General features: G+C 50.8%; 1 protein-coding gene across 1 annotated transcript in view; it reads right to left on the reverse strand.

Annotated features, from left to right (window-relative positions):
* TBC1D22A (TBC1 domain family member 22A) overlaps positions 1–18,653 on the reverse strand; it is a 319,915-nt gene that overhangs the window by 123,082 nt on the left and 178,180 nt on the right. Inside the window, exon 9 of the mRNA XM_060165087.1 lies at positions 10,642–10,751. Coding sequence (XP_060021070.1) covers positions 10,642–10,751 — 110 coding nt within the window. The remainder of the gene's footprint in view (positions 1–10,641; positions 10,752–18,653) is intronic.

Genomic DNA, 18,653 nt, shown 5'->3' on the forward strand with positions numbered 1-18,653 from the left:
AAAGTACCCAATGCGTGCAAAAGAAGGGAGGAAATAAGATGAAATGAATAGAAAATAAATAGCAAAATGGCAGCGTAAACCCCAGCCGTATAAATAATTACATGAATGTGAATGAACTAAACACACACTAAAAGGGTAGGAAAGCAAAATCCAACTATAAGCTGTCTACAGGAAACGTGCTTTAGATAAGAAGACACAAATAGATTAAAGGCAAAGGGATGCAAAAGACACACCAAGGAAATACTAACCATAAGGAAGATGGAATGGCTATATTAGTATCAGAGGAACTGGAATCCAGCACAGGGGCTATAACCAGAAATAGAGGAATATTTCATAACAATAAGCATATAAATTCATCAAGAAAACATAATCATCCTACGTGTGTGTGTATCTAATAACCAAGATTCAAACAACATGAAGCAAAACCTGACAAAACTAAATGAAGAGACAAATTAACCATTAGAGTTGGAAACGCCGGAAGTCCTCACTCAGCAATTGACAGAAACAGCAGACGGAAAATCAGTAACGATACAGAAGACAGGAGAAACACTACCTATCAACCAACATGACCTAACTGATACTTACAGAAACTTCCCCCAGCAAAGCAGAAGACACATTCTTCTCAAGGACGCATGAAACATTCATCAAGATAGACTACGTGACACATCTCAAGACACGTATCAATTAGTTTAATTACCAATTTTAGGAATTGAAGACATCACTTTAGTTCTTATAGACATTAAAAGAATTAGGGAATATTGCAAACAACAATATGTCAATAAATTAGACAATTGTTTAAAATGACCAAATTCTTTAAAATACACAAATTATCAAAACTGACAAGAAAAGAAATAGAAAATCTGGAGCCCTACCCAGAGGAGAAATCGAATTTGTACTTAAAACTTTCCCACAAAGAAAGTTCCAGTCCAAGATGGCTTCACTGTTGAATTCTATCAAGTATTTAAGAAAAACACAATACCAATCTTGCACAAACTCTTTCAGAAATCACAGGAGCATTTTATGAAATCATCATTTCCCTAATGCCAGAACAGAAAAAGAGAATACATGGAAGAAAAGAAAATGGAAGACAATACTGCCATCCCTCAGTATACAAAGGGGGTTGGTTCCAGGAGCCCCCATGGATACCAAAATCCACAGATGCTCAAGTCGCATAGTCAGCCCTCTGTATCTGCAGTGCTATATCTGTGGATTCAGCAAACCCTGGATCATGTAGTACTACCCGTATTTAATTGAGGGAAAAAAAAAAAAAAGCATGTGTAAGTGGACCTGCACAGTTCAAACCTGTGTTGTTCAAGGGTCAGTTGTATTCCTCGTGAACAGAGATGTAAAACTCTTTTAAAATATATTACATACAATACAATAAAATAAAATATCAAAGAGAATCCTGAAACATAAAAAGACTAACATCTCACGACAAAGTGGGACTTATCTCAGGAATGCAAGCTGGCTTAACATTAAAAGTTAATCAATGTCCTTCAGTACATGAACAGAATAAGTCAGAAAAATCATATGAGCATCTATCTCAACAAAGAAAAAGCATTTGGCAAAATACTGATTCATAATTATTTAAAAGTCTCAGCAAACTATGATCTGTCTTCCAGCTCTTCTTCCACCAAGTCTTACAAATTCTATCCTCAATCTCTTTGTCCTTTATATACTGGTATTCCTCAAATGTAAAGAAAAAGACCTACCAAAATAAGGCAGAATGTTTATTAAAAATACAGACTCCTTGTCTGTGGAATGTGCACTGTCAAAACCACCCTGGTAAAGGGCATCTATGAAAAGTCAACAGCTAACATCAAAGTTAATGGTGAGCGCCTAAATGTTTCACCCTCTCCACCAATACCTGGAAGGAGGTAGAAATGTCTGCTCTCATCACTTCCGTTCAACATTGTACTTGAGGTCCTTGACAATGCAAAAAGGCAAGAAGAGGAAATAAAAGCCACACATATTACACAGAAAGAAGTAAAATTCTATTCATTTGTAGGTGACATGATTGTGCACATAGAAAATCCTAAGGCATCTACCCAAAAGCTCCTAAAACTAACAAGTGAATTTAGCAAGATTACAAGAAACAAGGTGTGGCATATATTTTCCACAACAACCTCTCTTATCCCATATATTCTTTTATGATGTGACCAGGGCACTCCTGCATCTAGAGATGGAGTCTAATCTCCCTCTCTTTAAAGTAGGCTTATGACTCCTTTACCCAAAAGAGTAGAGTGGAAGTGATATTATGCGACTTCTGAGGTTCAGTCATGAAAAAGTGCAACTTACACCTTGCTTTCTGGAAGTCTAACTGGGAGCCTGAACCATTATATCAGAAGTCTGACTTTCCTAAGGCCACCGTGCCATGAGGACGTTAAGCCACATGGAGAGGCCATGTGTGGGCAGCTCAATCTACAGTCTCAGTCTTAGAGTCGTCCAAGCCCAGGCACCACACACTTAAAAGGGTGAGACTGCACATGACTCCAGTCCCCAGGCATCAGCTCATGCCAGCTTTCAAGCCGTCTGCCCGCGGCGCCAGACGCCGTGGCGCACACACGGAGGTTCGTGGTGTGTCCTGACTGAAATCCTGACCAACAGGATCTGTGAGAGTGATAAAACAGTTGTTCTAAGTCAGGAAGCTCTGGAGTAATTTGTTACACAACAATAGGAACTAGAAAACTGTCAGTTTACAAAACTCAATTGTATTTGTACAAAACTATCAGTAAAAATCAAAAAAACAAAATTTACCAAGAAAACTATACCATCTAAAGGAGCATCAAAAAAAAAATCTAGAAACAAATTTAACAAAAGATGAGCAAAACCCATACACTGAAAACTACAAAATGTTTATTAGGGTAAGTTAAAGAACATTTAAATAAATTTAAAACTATATCATGCTTACGGACTAGAATAAATTAACACTGTTAATACTGTTAATTCTGGGACAACTGACACATAGATTCAAAACATAATTCCATTCTAAATCCCAGGCCGTAAGGCTTTTTTGGTAGAAAATGGCTAACGATAAACTTTATATAAAAATGCAAAGGACCGGGCTTCCCTGGTGGTGCGGTGGTTGAGAGTCCGCCTGCTGATGCAGGGGACGCGGGTTCGTGCCCCGGTCTGGGAAGATCCCACATGCCGCGGAGCGGCTGGGCCCGTGAGCCATGGCCGCTGAGCCTGCGCGTCCGGAGCCTGTGCTCCGCAACGGGAGAAGCCACAACAGTGAGAGGCCTGCGTACCGCAAAAAAAAAAAAAAAAAAATGCAAAGGACCAAAAATACTCAATATTTTTTTGTAAAAAAGAACACACTTGGAGGACTTTACCGAACTCCAAGAAATGCTACAGTAGTGAAGACAGTGCGTACTGGCATAACAACCCATTAACAGATTAATGGAACATGATAGAGTGTCCAGAAATAGACACACATGTATACGGTCATTTGATTTTCAGAAAAGGCGCCAAAGCAATCTACTCTGGAAACATAAACTGTTTTCAGCAAATGGTGCCGTGTTAACCACGAAATGTATATGTGCCTTCCTCACACACAGAAAAATGAAGTCAAGCGAGATGACAGACCTAAAAGTAAAAACTAAAATTATAGTTTCTAGAAGAAAAACATAGGAGAATACCCTGGCATGCTGGGCGCAGGAAAAGGCTTTTTGGTTAGGACACAGACAACCGTTACCACAAAAAATAATAATAATAAATTAGAATTCAACAAAATTAAAATTTTCTGCTCAGCAGAAGACTTTTTTTTTTTTTTTGCGGTACGCGGGCCTCTCTATGTTGTGACCTCTCCCGTTGTGGAGCAACAGGCTCTAGACGCGCAGGCTCAGCGGCTATGGCTCACGGGCCCAGCCGCTCTGCGGCATGTGGGATCTTCACAGACCGGGGCACAAACCCGTGTCCCCTGCATCGGCAGGCGGACTCTCAACCACTGTGCCACCAGGGAAGCCCCAGAAGACATTTTTTAAAAGTAAATTGCGGGACTTCCTTGGTGGCGCAGTGGTTGAGAGTCCATCTGCCAACACAGGGGACGCATGTTCTAGCCCTTGTCCGGGAAGATCCCACATGCCACGGAGCAACTAAGGCCATGCGCCACAACTACTGAGCCTACGCTCTAGAGCCCGCAAGCCACAACTACTAAGCCCACGTGGCACAACTACTGAAGCCCACACGCCTAGAGCCCGTGCTCCGCAACAAGAGAAGCCACCGCAATGAGAAGCCCACGCACTGCAACGCGTTGAAGACCCAACGCAGCCAAAAACAAATAAATAAATAAATAGGGTTTTTTTTTAAGTGTATATTGACAAGCCACAAACTTGGGACAAAATATTCTCGTCCCCTCTCTCGATATGGATATAGATATAGATATATGGACACCGTATGGTCAGGCCACTCAAGATGGCTGTTCTCTTGCTCTCTGTACGTCCCTGCTGGACCAGCGCCTGCTTCACCTACACCTGCTCAAGTGACTGACCTTCCTTCATACTTGCCCCAGGCCCCAGCTAGTGACTGTTCTTATCAAAGGGGCCATGAAGGGGGCGTGCCTCTCTGCTGGTTTCCCTGGTAACTGACAAGCCCACCTGAGGTCAATTCCCCCTAAAACTGGCAACGTCCCCTTCCTCCGGGAGTGAAGACAGCCGCCATGTCCTGCCCACTGCCTGCCGCACGTGGTGAGGCATTGCTCCAGGAGCTAAGCTCCCCCATCCATTAAACCGTGGATGTCTCTGTTGCTGACTCCAGGCTCTTTCTTCACTCTTAAAGCTGGGCAAGTACAGGCCTTGCAAGCCTGTGGAGTGAAGCCCAACAATATAGATACATAGATACACATGCACGCATGTGCATGCACACACACACACACACACACACGACTGCTAACCAGCAGAAATAAAAACAGGGCCGTGCAACGCCAGCGAGGATGTGCGGCAGCCAGACCTTAGTGCTGATGGGTTTATGAAACAGCGCAACCAATTCGGAGAAAAGATCTGGAGGTTTTCCATAAAAACTAAGTATAGCCCTACGCCACTACCCAGCAAGTCCACTCCTAAGTACTGACCCAAGAGACAGAAACACACGTCAACGAGAGGACGACTACACGAGTGTTCACGGAAACTTCACCCCTCACAGCCGAAGACTGGAAACAGCCCTGGCTTCCACCAACTGGAGGATGTTTCAACAACTGCGATAGATTCACACGATGGAGCACCGCTTTGTAATTAAAAGGAACGAACGACCCACCCAGGCAACAACATGGATCTCACTGTTTTCAGTGCAACTGTAAATTGATTTTTTTAATCTTCATTTTTACACTGGCGCACAATAACTCACTCTTAATGAATCTTCTGCTTCAGCCCAGTAACCCACACATTCTTGTCTACTTAATAAACGTTTCTAAAATGTTGCCAAGAGTCCTCACTGTTATCGACTGGAGCTCTAGCATCACAGCTCTGAAGGCGCTTCCACCCCGCGCGCGACGCCTCTGGATGCGAGACAGGAACGTGCCACGTGGAGCGGGCGCTCCGGCCCCCCGCTGCCCACCCGCGGGCCGGGCACGGGGTCTGGCTCTGCGCTCTCCTCCTGCTGCTCCGCTGCCCCTTCCAGCTGGAGACTCCTGATGTGTCAAGGCCACGTAAGCATCCTCTCCACCACCTTCCCAAGCGACGCACCGGCCCTCTGTTCTCTGGAGTTCGGTTGAGAGGCGGCAACAGATCGAGGTTCTGGGTCCTTCTGAGGATCCTGGGCCACCTTCTGAGCGTGCCTCGGGCCGCTCTCCTTTTCGGAGCAGAACCTTCTCCAAGGGCTCCCTGTGCAGGCTCTGGTTCCCTGTCATACGTCGTCCCTTTTCTCCCCCTGGCTAACTCACAGCAGCTGTATTTGAGGGACCACCCCGCCCCCCGCAAGACAGTGTCCCCTCCAGCCCCCAGTCACAGGGCTGGTCATTCCGGGCCTTTCTCTGCCAGACACTACACCACCACGTTTCCGGCCTTTTCTCTGGCAAGTTCCAAGATAATATCATCACTTTCCCCAATATTCCCATCCCTTCCACGCCAGCAACCAGTTCTTAGAATTGAGTAATTCTTCCCCAAGGAAAGAAAATGTAAATGACTGATTATAAAAGGCAACAGTCCTTTTCTACTCAAAGAGGCTGTCCTGCTAAGTAATGAATCTGAGAGTAATAGTATGACTGCAGGGCAGGCAAGTATGGAAGCCGTAACTCAAGAGGTGAGAGCTCCCCGACAACCCTGGCGTCATGTCGTTAGTGAAATGAGAAGGCTGGCAAAGGCCCAAGAGTAATCCCCGAGAAGCCAGAGAAGGGCTCGCCCACCTGGACTGGGACCTGGGCCTGCCCTGCCCCGGCGCCGCAGCAGAGGCCTTCGAGCAGCTTCCTCCCTCAGAAAGCACACGGGCACTCTCCTCCTCGGCCCCAAGGCCCAGGTCCTGCTGGCCTGTCACAGGCGGTCCTCTGTAAAGAAGCAGCCCAGCAGCTGCACTGGCTCACACGGCCTTTGGTGACCTAACCAAAAAGCACCTCCAAAGGCGGCATCAGAAAGACACGATCCGTGAAACCACTGGAAGAAATAACGGCCCACCACATTTCTTTTTGGCCACGCTGCGTGGCTTGTGGGATCTTAGTTCCCCGACCAGGGATTGAACCCAGGCCACAGCAGTGAAAGCACTGAGTCCTAACCACTGGACAGCCAGGGAATTCCCCCATCAAATTATTTTTAAAAATTAAATCTCTGGGGCTTCCCTGGTGGCACAGTGGTTGAGAGTCCACCTGCCGATGCAGGGGACGCGGGTTCGTGCCCCGGTCCGGGAAGATCCCACATGCCGCAGAGCGGCTAGGCCCGTGAGCCATGGCCGCTGAGCCTGCGCGTCCGGAGCCTGTGCTCCGCAACGGGAGAGGCCACGACAGTGAGAGGCCCGCGTACCGCAAAAAAAAAAAAAAAAAAAAAAAAAAAATTAAATCTCTGGCTGGACTCCTCACGTCGTACCTGAGGACAATCGACCTCATTATGAGGCCCGAGTGTGGCTCTATCCCGCCAGTGAGACGGGAAAGCCCGCGTCGGGGCCCTCCACCTCACGTTCCCAGTGGCCCCACTGGGAACATGCAGTCAACTCACGCTGCCCAGGATCCGAGGAGCAGGACGTGGGCAGACAGACCCCCTGTGGGAGGATCCCAAGTCCAGGGCACAGCTCCCCCAGCCCCAGGGCCAGCCAGTTCACTCGCGGCGCACTTCCTCCGTCTTGTACTTTTCCTCTTGTGAGCTCACCCTGGGGGCCCCTCCATGAGAGCATGTCTCCCTGCGGGGCTGCAGCTCCCACGGTGCTCAGCCAGCCGCTGGGCTCCCTGGGACCCTTTCAAGCAGCCTGTGAGGTCCAAACTCATTCATAACGATACTGAGGCATCGTCTACCTCTGTCGCCGTGTCGGCATTTGCTGTCATGCTACGGAAGTGGTGGCAAGTAGAAGTGCTGGCTCGCGGCACAGACCAAGGCCGCGTCCACAACCGTACTCAATGCCACACACTCGTGCGTTAAAAAGAGGCAGTTTCACTTAAGGATGCCCTGGGTGACACAGGAAAGTTCCTAATCTTATGCTTAGTATTGGGTTAAATCTTGACCCTTGATAAACATCTTTTCAGTGTTCTATGGCAAAAATGGGAAGCACGTGTAAAGCTCTGGAGACGTGCACCCAAAAACATTGATTTCTTCCAGAAAAGCAATTTTTGGTGCAATTCTCTGAGCTGAGAGCCGAACTGGATACATTTTCCAAGAGAAAACGTACTTGAAAGAATGACCAACAGGCAAATTGATTATTCAAACTTGGGTATCTGGCAGACCTTTTCTCAAAAATGAACAAAGTTACCCTGTCACCTCAAGGGAACCAATTCACAGTGTTTGCTGCCAATAATAATATTTGCACTTTTAAGCCCAAATCTGAATTTTAGAGAACTTTTCTCCACCACTCTGGGCTTGACAGTTCCTTATGAGACGGTGGTAACACTAACAAAGGTGATTTTTTGATACTGTATGATGAGACGCACCAATGTTTAGAAGATCTGCATACCTCGGGCATCCAGGATTTTCCAGTGACCAGTGTCTGATGTGACAGAACCATGCGTGTGTAAACGATCTATTCCAAGTGCAAGACAGGTCAATGGAGTTTACTGTGACTGAGCACAAAACGTCCACTGAGATGACTTCACATTCACACTGCATGACCTTTAAGAAACTACCACCTGTTCGGCTGTGGTCCAGTATTAAAGGGAAAACATATTACAGCAGGTTGACTGGAGAAACACGTATGAGAATTCAGCTGTTTTCTGTCAGGGCACGTAAAGCAAAACCATGCCTTTCTTCTCACTAAACATTTTTGTTTGGGAAAATATTCATTTATCATAAAAATATATTATTTATAATAGCGTACAATGGGTTTATGACACCTGGTCCATGCTTCCTCTTGATTTTAAGTCAGTTCATATCCTCACACTTATCCAAACTACAATGGCGAGAGTACTTGCACACACTGAAAAGTCCCCCACGGAGCTCGCATGGGGTCACGGGGGATGGCCTCACCTAAGGGAATTACAGAAGAGCCCCCCAAACTCCCTGGATGCTGGTAATGGGCATCGCTGAACGCTTGCTCACGTGAGGATCTCGTGGAATCAGTCGTGAGCATGTGACAGAAAGACAGGCGGCTGCCGTTGGCCTGGCGTGCGTGGTAATCTCACACACACACACACACACACACACACACACACACACACACACGCACACACACACACACGCCAGAGAAGCATTATGCCTTCCACGCAGCACCCTTGTCAAGAAACCATTTCATCAGACAACGAATCTCAGGTGAAAAATGAAAAGCCAGTATCGGTTTCATTGTACAGCTGATTTTATTTACAAGTAGAAGCCGGATAATCTTGTATTTAAATAGCAGAAGTTCCACCGCTCATGAGCAGAAAAGTGACATCTGAAATTTATAAGAAGTTTCAGATTATGATTCAACCTCCTTTCCAAGGAGGAAAAGAGTCTTAAGTTTTGGGAGAAAGACTGAAAAATATGAAAACATTAGCAGAGTAGAGAAATGATGAACTGATGCTGGGGCCAAAATCTGTCGCCAGCAGGTACATTTTTCTTTACAAGATACAGAATCAGTCAGGAGGAGTTCTGATGGGCTCTCAGATACAAGCTTTCTATTGTTCATCTCCAGAAAGGGCTTCTGCTTTCTCTTTGTCAATTCCTAAGTTATCAAGGGGAATGGGAACCCACACAGTTTGCTTCAAAAGAATCGTCCTAGCTGATTTATTCAAATTAAATCTCAGGGCCTCACTCAGCCTTCAGATGACATCATAGAAAAACCTTGCTTGGGCCATTTCCATCCAATCAAGCAGCTTAGCTGAGGCCTCTCCAGTGGGCGGCATCAGGAACGCCTGCTATTACAACAGCTCAGGAAAAGCCAAAGCTGGTGGGAAACGCCTGTGACGAGCGCATCCGCAACACCAGTCCTCTCTCTTCAGGTGGAAGGGCCTTCCTTACCTGGGACAAAGGGATCCTGGCAGAACCCAAGGCCCCCGCACAGCGTCCATCCTGTGGCGGCCATCTTTGGACCGTCCTCCAGTGAGTGACCGGAACGAACCTCAGACCAAAACCCCGCCCCAGGCTCTTCCTCTCCTCTGTTGGCAAATTCACGGCCCCCCTCCAGGTCCCACTCTGCCCCGCATGCGTGTCGTCGGAGCGTGGTTTATGCCTTGTGCCGCAGCACTCACACCTCTCCCCTTCACCCCACGGTGAGCCCGGGAGCTCGGCCCTAAATCCCTTCTCCCGCCCCAGAGTGGGTGCAGCCCCGGCCCCAGGCAAGCGTCTGGCAAAGCTGTGTGGGCACCAGACAAGCCTAAAATGGCCACAGCTGGCTCGAGGGCCGTCTACCTACCGCGGCCACTTCCCGCCACACGCAAGGCTCCAGCCCATCTTCCTGCTCTTGACCTGCCAACGTCCTCCTCCCCGGGCACTGTGTGTGAGTTTCCCCCTGATTCAGGGGAATGGATGATTCCATAAAACCATCCCAGGCCCCGGAAGACTCCGGCTTTCCAGGGAGAATCCCAGCCAGGGGCCCAGCTGACACCAGGTCCAGCAGAAGCCCCAGCCACGGGGGGCAGGATGCCCTCCAGCTCATGCTTCCCTCTGGGACCCGGCAGCCGTCACTTGTCCTTGAGCGCTGAGATCCCTGACCCGAGGCGGGCGGGGATGGTGGGGCTGGCCGCTGACGGCCCGGTGTCACGGAGGCGGAGCCAAGGCCTTTAAGTCTGACGCCCTTTAAGAGGCGGGTTCCTCTGAACACAGTTCACGCAGACAGTGAAACGGCTCGTCAACGACGCCCCGCGCTGGGGGGCAGGACCACACCACAGTCACCGGCAGCCGAGTGGGGTGGGGTGGGGGGTGGAATACCCGCGGGGATCGGACTCTGCAGGGGGGGCCTGGTCCCTCCGAGCCCTGCGCTGTGCCCTCCAACCGGCTCCAGAGGCACGTGTGCGCCCCGCAGACACACAGTCACCCTGAGGAGTATGAACTCCGCCAGAGGGACGCCACGGGGGGGTCGCTGCCTCCGGGGGCTCACCTGGATGCCGTCCAGCAGCCGGCTCATGCACCAGTACGTGTCGGCCTCCACGTTGCGCAGCGCGTCCGCAGGCACGCAGGAGACGTCAGCGGTGTCCACGTCCTGCTCATCTGTGCCGCGGGGCAGGGGAAAGACAGGGAGCCGTCAGCCCACGGGGTGAACGAGGATGTGCGCTCGGCCGGCAGGACCCGCCTCCCCACCCCCGCCCGTTCTCCTGGCTCTAGCTAGATGACTTGGCATCTTCCACCTCATCGCTTAATGGTTCTCAATTTTAATACCTAATTAGTTGCAGATAATTCATATTCTGAATCCTCTCCAATTAATTAACATAATTAACATATTGTAAATCATTGCTTCTCAGGCATTTCACATCCTAATAAGAGAGGACCGAAAATACCAATTTATTACTTATTCCTCACTGAGGTCTGAACGTTTTTTCCTAAGATTTCTAAAATTCTGCTTCTCATATATTCACATATTAATTCAGTAACAACCCCTCTAAAAACCCGTTTCCAAGGTTAGAGTTCCCAAAACCACACTGCGTAAATACTTCTATGCTATGAGCAAACACCAAGAAAGCAAAAACACAGATATGTTTGAAAGAAAGAATAGGCAATGGTGCTCTAAATAATTTCCTCCTCCAAGCATAAAAAATCTAATGAGAAAGCATAACTTAAAAGCTTTAAAATGCAAAACAGATGCCTAATTGAAATGGCTTATCAGACATTTGAAGAAATTAACTTTAGCTCCTTATAAAAACTGCTATCATCCATCATAATAACACTCATAAAATTTTTTTTTAAAATTGTGCATCCTATTCTTTTAATTTTATTTACTTTTGTTGTATTGTGCTAATGTGCATGGCAACTTTGCAAGGAAAATGTTCTTCAAGAAAAGAAACATTTCAGCCCAGAATATATTTAGAAAGTTTTAAGTGGGTAAAAATGACAATAATCACAATAATGATAACTGCTAACATTTACTGAGTGGTTATTAGATGCCAGGCACTCTTCTTCATGTTTTAAACACATTAACTCTATTACAGCCACCATTGCACCCCTTGGGAAATGGGGTACAGAGAAACAACGAGCCGGCCCAGTGGCAGCCTGGTAAGGAGTGGGGTCAGGGTGTGGACCCGCCATCCGTCCCGGAGCCCGGACTCATAACTGCTCCCACAGAGCAGGCCAGCCCTCCGCACCTGTGCACACCTCACACCCGGGCTTCGATCGCTTCCCCAGCAGCAGCCCGACACGGCCTGACTCCCACCAGGTGCTGGGCTGGGAGAGCCGCCTGTGAACACCCTCCCACTCCGTCCTCTGTTCACAGCGGAAATCGGAAAGTAAAACAGGGAGGGTCCTTCCAGGCCAGCACTCCGTGGGGAAACCAACCAGCTGGGGCCTCCACGGGGGGCTCAGGAGCCCAGACAGGAGGCCACGGCCCTGGACACACATCCAACCGGGCACAGCCTCACGGCCGTGTAGACCACACAGCAGATCCAACTTCTAATGACCGCGTCTCCCTGGAAGCACGTCTGTCCTTCTGTGCAAAGGAAAACAGCACTCTTACCTCCCTTCCTTCATCTGCTCCCCCTCATTCACTCAACGAGTTTTTTTGTTGGTTTGGTTCGGTTTGGAGGGTTATTTTATTGAGATATAACGCACGTACCGTAAAGCTCACCCCTTTAAAGTGTACCACTCAGTGGGCTAGTATATTCACAGGGTTGGGTAACCATCACCACGATCTAATTCCAGAACATTTTCATCGCCCCAGACAAACCCTGACCTCATTAGCAGTCACTCCCCATTCCCCCTGCCCCTCCCAGCCCCCAGTAGCCAGCAGGCTGCGTCCTGCCCCCATGGATGTGCCTGTGTGGACATCTCACCTCAGTGGAATCACAGGACACGTGGCCTTTCATGTCTGGCTTCTCTCACTGAGCACAATGTTTCCAAGGGTCACCGTGTCGTAGCCTGTGACCGTGCTTCCCTCCTTTCTATGGTATAATAACTTTCCACCGTATGGGTGGGCCACACTGTGTTTATCCCCCGCCCCTCGGTGGTCACTGGGTCATCCCCACGTCGAGGCAAAGTGACGAGAGGCAGCAGGCCCTCCCTGTGTCCCTAAACTCCGGACCCTTGGGCACAGAGACGAGGAGGAACAAACGCCCCCAAGAAGCTGGTGGGTTAAAGGGGAAAACAACTTAAAAATGGAAAACAGAAACATTTAGGTACCAGCCACCCGGGTGATGGGGGAAGGGTGGGTTACTCGGACCCAGGCTGTGCGCTCAGTCAAGGCCCTGGCAGGCAGACCCAGGCGGCCCTGTCCCCTTCCCTGTGACATGGGACTGGGATGAAGAGTGCACTGGGGCCAGCCCTGAGCTCCCCTCTGCCCGAGTGCGCCCGTGAACCTGCACCAGCCCAGCTGCCCCCCTCCGGGGCCGGGGCCCTCCCTCCTGCACGGGGCACCGCTCTGCCTGCCGGGCTGGCCCAGCAAGGCGCCCGGCCTCGGAACTCTGCAATCCCAGGAGGCTCCCTATGCCCACACGCCCTGAGCACACCCTGGGATGGAGGCCCACCTGATTCTGCACATGGCCTGGCTCCGGAATTTCTCGTGGCAGCCAAGGCGGGAGGTGTCATCACCGCCAGTTCACGGATGGGGTTCACTGCCCTGCACTGTAAGGGCTGCCCTGCACCGGGTCCCACCCGTCACGACGCCCTTCCTGCTGCAAGATCAAGTTCGCAGACAGGAGTGCAAGTCACCTCGTCGGGGCGGAGACCTGCTCGCTGGGAAACTCGATTCAGCCTCCCCCCAAACTAGTGCAGAGCTGGATTTATTTTCCGTTCTCAGGGGACCGCGTTGACGATAATCAGAGGGCTCCTCTGGAGGCCTTCCGTCCACGTACCCTCTTTCAAGGGCCTTCAAAGCACTGAGACACTTCCTCAGCTATAAGAAAAGGCAAGCGGGGGACTAAAGTCCTCCCCAGACCTCAGGCTCCTGTCCTGGGTCACAAGCAGCGGGGCTGCCTCAGCCCGGGTCCGCGGGGTGTGGGCAGGAGCCTGGGTGAGTTTTCTTCGTCTGTTTAGCTGGCTTATTATTTTATCCCAGGAAATATCGGTGTCCTTTCTCACAACGGGCCATTTGGTACTCTTGGATGTAATGAAGGAATGGCATTTAACTCAGACAGCCCCTATGCCAATCTGTCTTGGAAAAGCCGAGAGAATCGGAATGGCCCTTATTGTCAGAATGAGATAACGACCCCCCGTATTTTTTTAGGGGAGCACAGAGAGCAGTGCAGTCAGAGCCGAGGGATGGGCCCAGGAGCGCCCCTAGCGGGGCACAGGAAACAGGGCACTGCTGGTTCCGAGTGGGCTCAGCTGGACCTAACCACGAACAAAAGAGCAGGTGCGGTACAGGCTCGGTCTGGTAGAGGCTAAGCTACTCACCCCCCAGAGAGTCCACACCACGGGGCAGGGACGAGCTCTCAGGGTCAAGACCATCTGAGCCCAAGGGTGCACACCTGCCACCAGAGCTCACTCACTGCCTGGGACAGCCCGGGGGTCAGGGTGGGGGCGACCACGAGGGGAGGAAACCCAAACACGGAGCCGCCCCACTCTGCACAGGCCCAAGAAGTCTGGGCTTCAGGCCGGCGGCCATGCAGCCCACGCCAGGTGGGACTCAGTGACAGCGGAGAGGCCGGAAGTAAGGCCGTCAGCCAAGACCAATGAGAGAGACCCACGGAAGTGAGGCTTCCCGGGCCATCCCAGGGTTCAAAGGAAGAAACGACCCAAAGGGAAAAAATGATCAATTGACAGGTACAGGAGAGCAGACAGGCCCAGGCCAGCAGCAGACGGAGGTGAGGCGTAAGTAACAACGTGGCTGTGGCTGTGACTCTGGGACCTGGGGGGTTGGGCCATTCTGACACAACCCGAGAAGATGCTCCACGCGGGAGGGGGGCGCAGCACAGGCCCCCAGGGCGGGGGCAGGGCCCACACAGCCTCCCCACTCCCCACCCTGCAGGGCTGGGAGCCAGGACCGCTGGGGACTCACCGTGGCAACATGTAAACATTACTTAAAATAACGGAATGTAAACCAAACTGTTTCGTCAAAAAACAGACTAGATTCTCTGTCTTGCATTTATCTTCTAATCACAAACAGTAACGCTGGCATAAGTAACACTGCACCCAGCCCTCCTCCCCACGTTATCCACGACACCTCCCTTCAGGGGCCAGGCCCTGTACCCCGGGGACACCACGTTGAGGAAGGTGACCCCAGAGAGCCCTCAGAGTGCCAGGGAGGACGACAAGGCTAACCCAAGGGGCGCCTGGGTGAGGCAGAAAAGGCGCTGACCGCCACAGCCCTGGGCAGTAGATCAGGAGTCCCAAGTGGACCACAACCAAATATAAAGGCACAGGACGTAAAAGCAGACACTTAATTAAAAATAATCTCACTTGTCTTCTCAGATCATAGAAAACCTTTAGGGGATGATTTAAATAAATTCTTTGAAAACGCTGTCCTGCCATATGCTTGTTTAAAAAGCAGTTTGTAAAACAATCCCATCTTTACCCACAACTCCATTTATATGGAAAACTCCACCGCTGCACGTCTGTGTAGACGTGCACACGGAGAACACTGCTCAGAGGGACGCCACGGAGAACCGTGGGTGCCCCGGGGTGTGATTGATGGGGTAGGAAACTATCGCTCTTTATTCTCTACGGAAGGGTACAGGGTAAAAAGAGAACATCCATTTTCACAATGCAGTTATTTTAGCAATAGGGGAAAAAATGTTGGTTAAGCCATTGGGATAGTTTAACTAAAGTCTGTCTTTTCCACAGGTAAATAACCCTAGAGAAAAAGTGCCCAACGGTGGTGGTGCTGTAAATGGTCTGAGAAGCTCACAGGGTGTTTGGGGGTCGGAGTGATTAGAGTGAGGGGATCCGCTGGCATTCAGTGGGTGGGGCCAGTGCTAGCCAGCCTCTGCCAGACTGGGCAGGTGGGCAGGTGGGTGGGTGGGTGGATGGGCAGATACAGGAAACTATTAAAAGAATGGCAGGTACTCAGCCTGGTCAGGAGAAAACCACACAGGGATATAATTGCTGCTGTGAAATATCCCAAAACCTGTCTTAGGCAAATAGAAAGCAGCAATTTCCTGTCCGTGTTTCCATGTCCAGGAGATAGACAGCATCAGTGGATAAATGAACAGGCAGGCTGATGAGCTCAAAACCCTAGGACACTGCGATGACGAGGGTGCCCACCATTGACGGACGGACAGACGGACTGAGTGTTGCGCCTGAGTTTCCACAGCGCGTCCTCTGGTGCCGGGGCCGTTTCATCTGAAAACAGCCCGCTGAGGAGAACACCCACACCCGACAGACACAGGGCCTGTGGGCAGGGAGCGGGCCAGGAAGGGCGGAGCCCAGAGGCTGTGCTGGTCCCCTCGGTGTCGCCGCCGCTCTGGACGGGCTGGGCACCGGGGCCTCTGACTGCGTGTGGAGAGGAGGAAGGAGCCCTGGTCCCTAACCTCCCTGCACGGCAACAGCTCTAGAAAAGCAGGACCTCGTGCGTAAGAAACAATCCCCTGTCCCCGCCCCCGTGGGACTGCCGCACAAGGTCACCGAGCTTTCCGTCTCCTGGGGGCGGGATTCCCATGGCCTCCTCCCTAACTGGAAAGGGGAAATTGCTCAGTTTAAACAGCGCTGGGACCATCACGGGATTCCAGGACAGCGATCGCCAGCGCGGGCTGGACAGCGGCCTCATTGAGCACGAGGTGTGGAGAAGAGTGCCGGCCCTGCTGGGGAACAGCGAGGGCAGGGAGGGGACCAACGCTGTTGTTACGACTACGTCCATCACCCCCTGTGCACGAGCCCTGCGATAAACCTCTTCACATAATTAGAAGCTTAGCTGGTAATCGAAAATAGTCCCTTCTGTGTGAGCAAGCTGGACCGTTCTCCTGTCTAAGCTGCTGCATCGCTCAGCTTGGGAGTTGTAAATTTGAAACCCTGACACTTTGATGATGGAGACTCCAGCACTTAATTACACAGATTTGGGCTCCAATGTAGGGAAAAATCCTGCTTTGGCCAGAGTAGTGTCACAACTCAAGGCTGTAAATTCACGAAACTCCTTGGCCCGGCAAAAAGAACGGATGCTACGATCAGATTGGCTGAGCAGCAGGAATGCTCAATTCTAACGTAAATAACGTTCAACACAAGGTCACGGACTACACCCTGTCAGAATGTCCAATTCTGTGACGTGGTTGAAGACCCGCAGCCCGCAGTCCCGGGCACACGTGGGTGGATGGGCTGTCAGCAGACAAGGGGTAACAGATCAAGGAAAAAGCAAGGACCACGTGCACTCCCAGGAAGTCACGCTGGGAGCACCTTTGCTGCTGGGGTGATGGAGGCCCTTAAGCTCTGGCTCATTAGAAGGGTTTGCGGCCCGACCTGATGGACGGCGCAGCCTTCACTGGCAGTTCCAACAAGGTGACTTGGCCAGGGCCATTCGCACGCTTTCATTGACATCTCCTGGTCCTCAATAAATCATTCAGACACATCGACTCCAAAATTCCGCTCGTGTTTTCAGGCTACTGACGCCCCAACTGGAGGCAGTTTACGGCGAGAGTGGGCATGGCATCTGCTGGCGCCCGACATCAGGGTCTCATGCGCAGACTGCAGTGGGGTCCGTGTCCACGGCCGCTGCTGCAGTTCCAACGTGTCTGCGTAAAAGCCTGTCTGTGCTCACTCACCAGGCATGGCCTCGCCAGGAACCAGGCTTTCAGTCACCCTGGCAATGCCCCTGATGCCATCAATCGAGAATTGCTACATTTCAACCCATTCTTCCCTCTGTTACCTTCAGCAAATGAACCCTGAACAGGAAGTTAAAAACTGCTTACGTTGTAACTAACCCAACCGCATGGAATCTAATCACAGAAAGTATGAGGCTCAAAACACAACCTGGACAGACAGTCCATGGATTACAACACAAGGTCAAAGCAAAATGGGCTCCTTTCAAAATTTTTTGAAGCTACTTCTATTCAAAATAATATAATCAACTGTGTGGCTCTCCAACTTGTCAATAATAAGAAATGCATTCCCAAGAAAAGAACCCTCAGAACTCCTTTAAAACAGGGGGCCCTTCCTTTCCTACTGGTCAGGTGGCCTCCTGGCTCACGGCTGCCGCAAATGCTACAGGTCCCTGCAGTCAGGGAGGGCCACTGGGGCCGCTGGGTGCCGAGAAGGTCCGCAAAAGGCCTGACTGCAGAAATGTCCAACAAATTAACTTCTTCTTCTTATTTGAGACCAACATTTGTTTTGCAAACAGCACACCCGCTCTCCATCGCTGCACTAAGAAGCGTCCAGACACAGAAGGTGTGTTGCAGGCGGCCCAGTGCAGGGCCTAGACCTGGGGAACGGTCTCCAGAGTCACTGAGCCACCAGCACGGCCATCGCCCTGTGCACGCTGGAATCAAAGAGGAAAAGCAAACGCAGGCACAGGTCCCCAAAGGGGCCCCCAACGGCTGGTCCCTTGGGTTTCACCCTGGGAGGTTCCCACTCCCCCGAAGCACACCGGGAACTGGGGAGGCAGAGGCGAGGAACGGGGGGGGCCCTTCACTCAGCACCTGCAACCTGGCCAGAGACCGAACGGCTCTCAACGGCCACGGCCCGAGCACTCCCGGTCTGCCCGGGCCTCGGACACCGTGAGGCCGGTGTGGGCACTGAGAGGGGCTCAGAGAACCCCAGGCGGCGCCCAGGGCGCGTGCGAGATCCTGAGTGGTGGGGGGGGTACGACGATCGGCACCGATCATTTTAATCCACAGCCACAGAGGAAAATGTGAAGAATTCAAACTTGTAAATAAAGGGGGAAATCAGGCACAAGTCTACCGTGTAAAGCACTTCCAGGCTACCTGAGTTTAATTTTATTCCAGTTTCTTCTACACGTAGTTTTCGCTCAGCTTTTCTGTGGCTATGGTCGCACTGTAAATACAAATGTGTATATACTGACACTGACGTTGGTAGCCGGGG

The sequence above is a fragment of the Lagenorhynchus albirostris genome, chromosome 11 (genome assembly GCF_949774975.1).
Source record: "Lagenorhynchus albirostris chromosome 11, mLagAlb1.1, whole genome shotgun sequence".
In the NCBI taxonomy this organism is placed as follows: Eukaryota; Metazoa; Chordata; class Mammalia; order Artiodactyla; family Delphinidae; genus Lagenorhynchus; species Lagenorhynchus albirostris.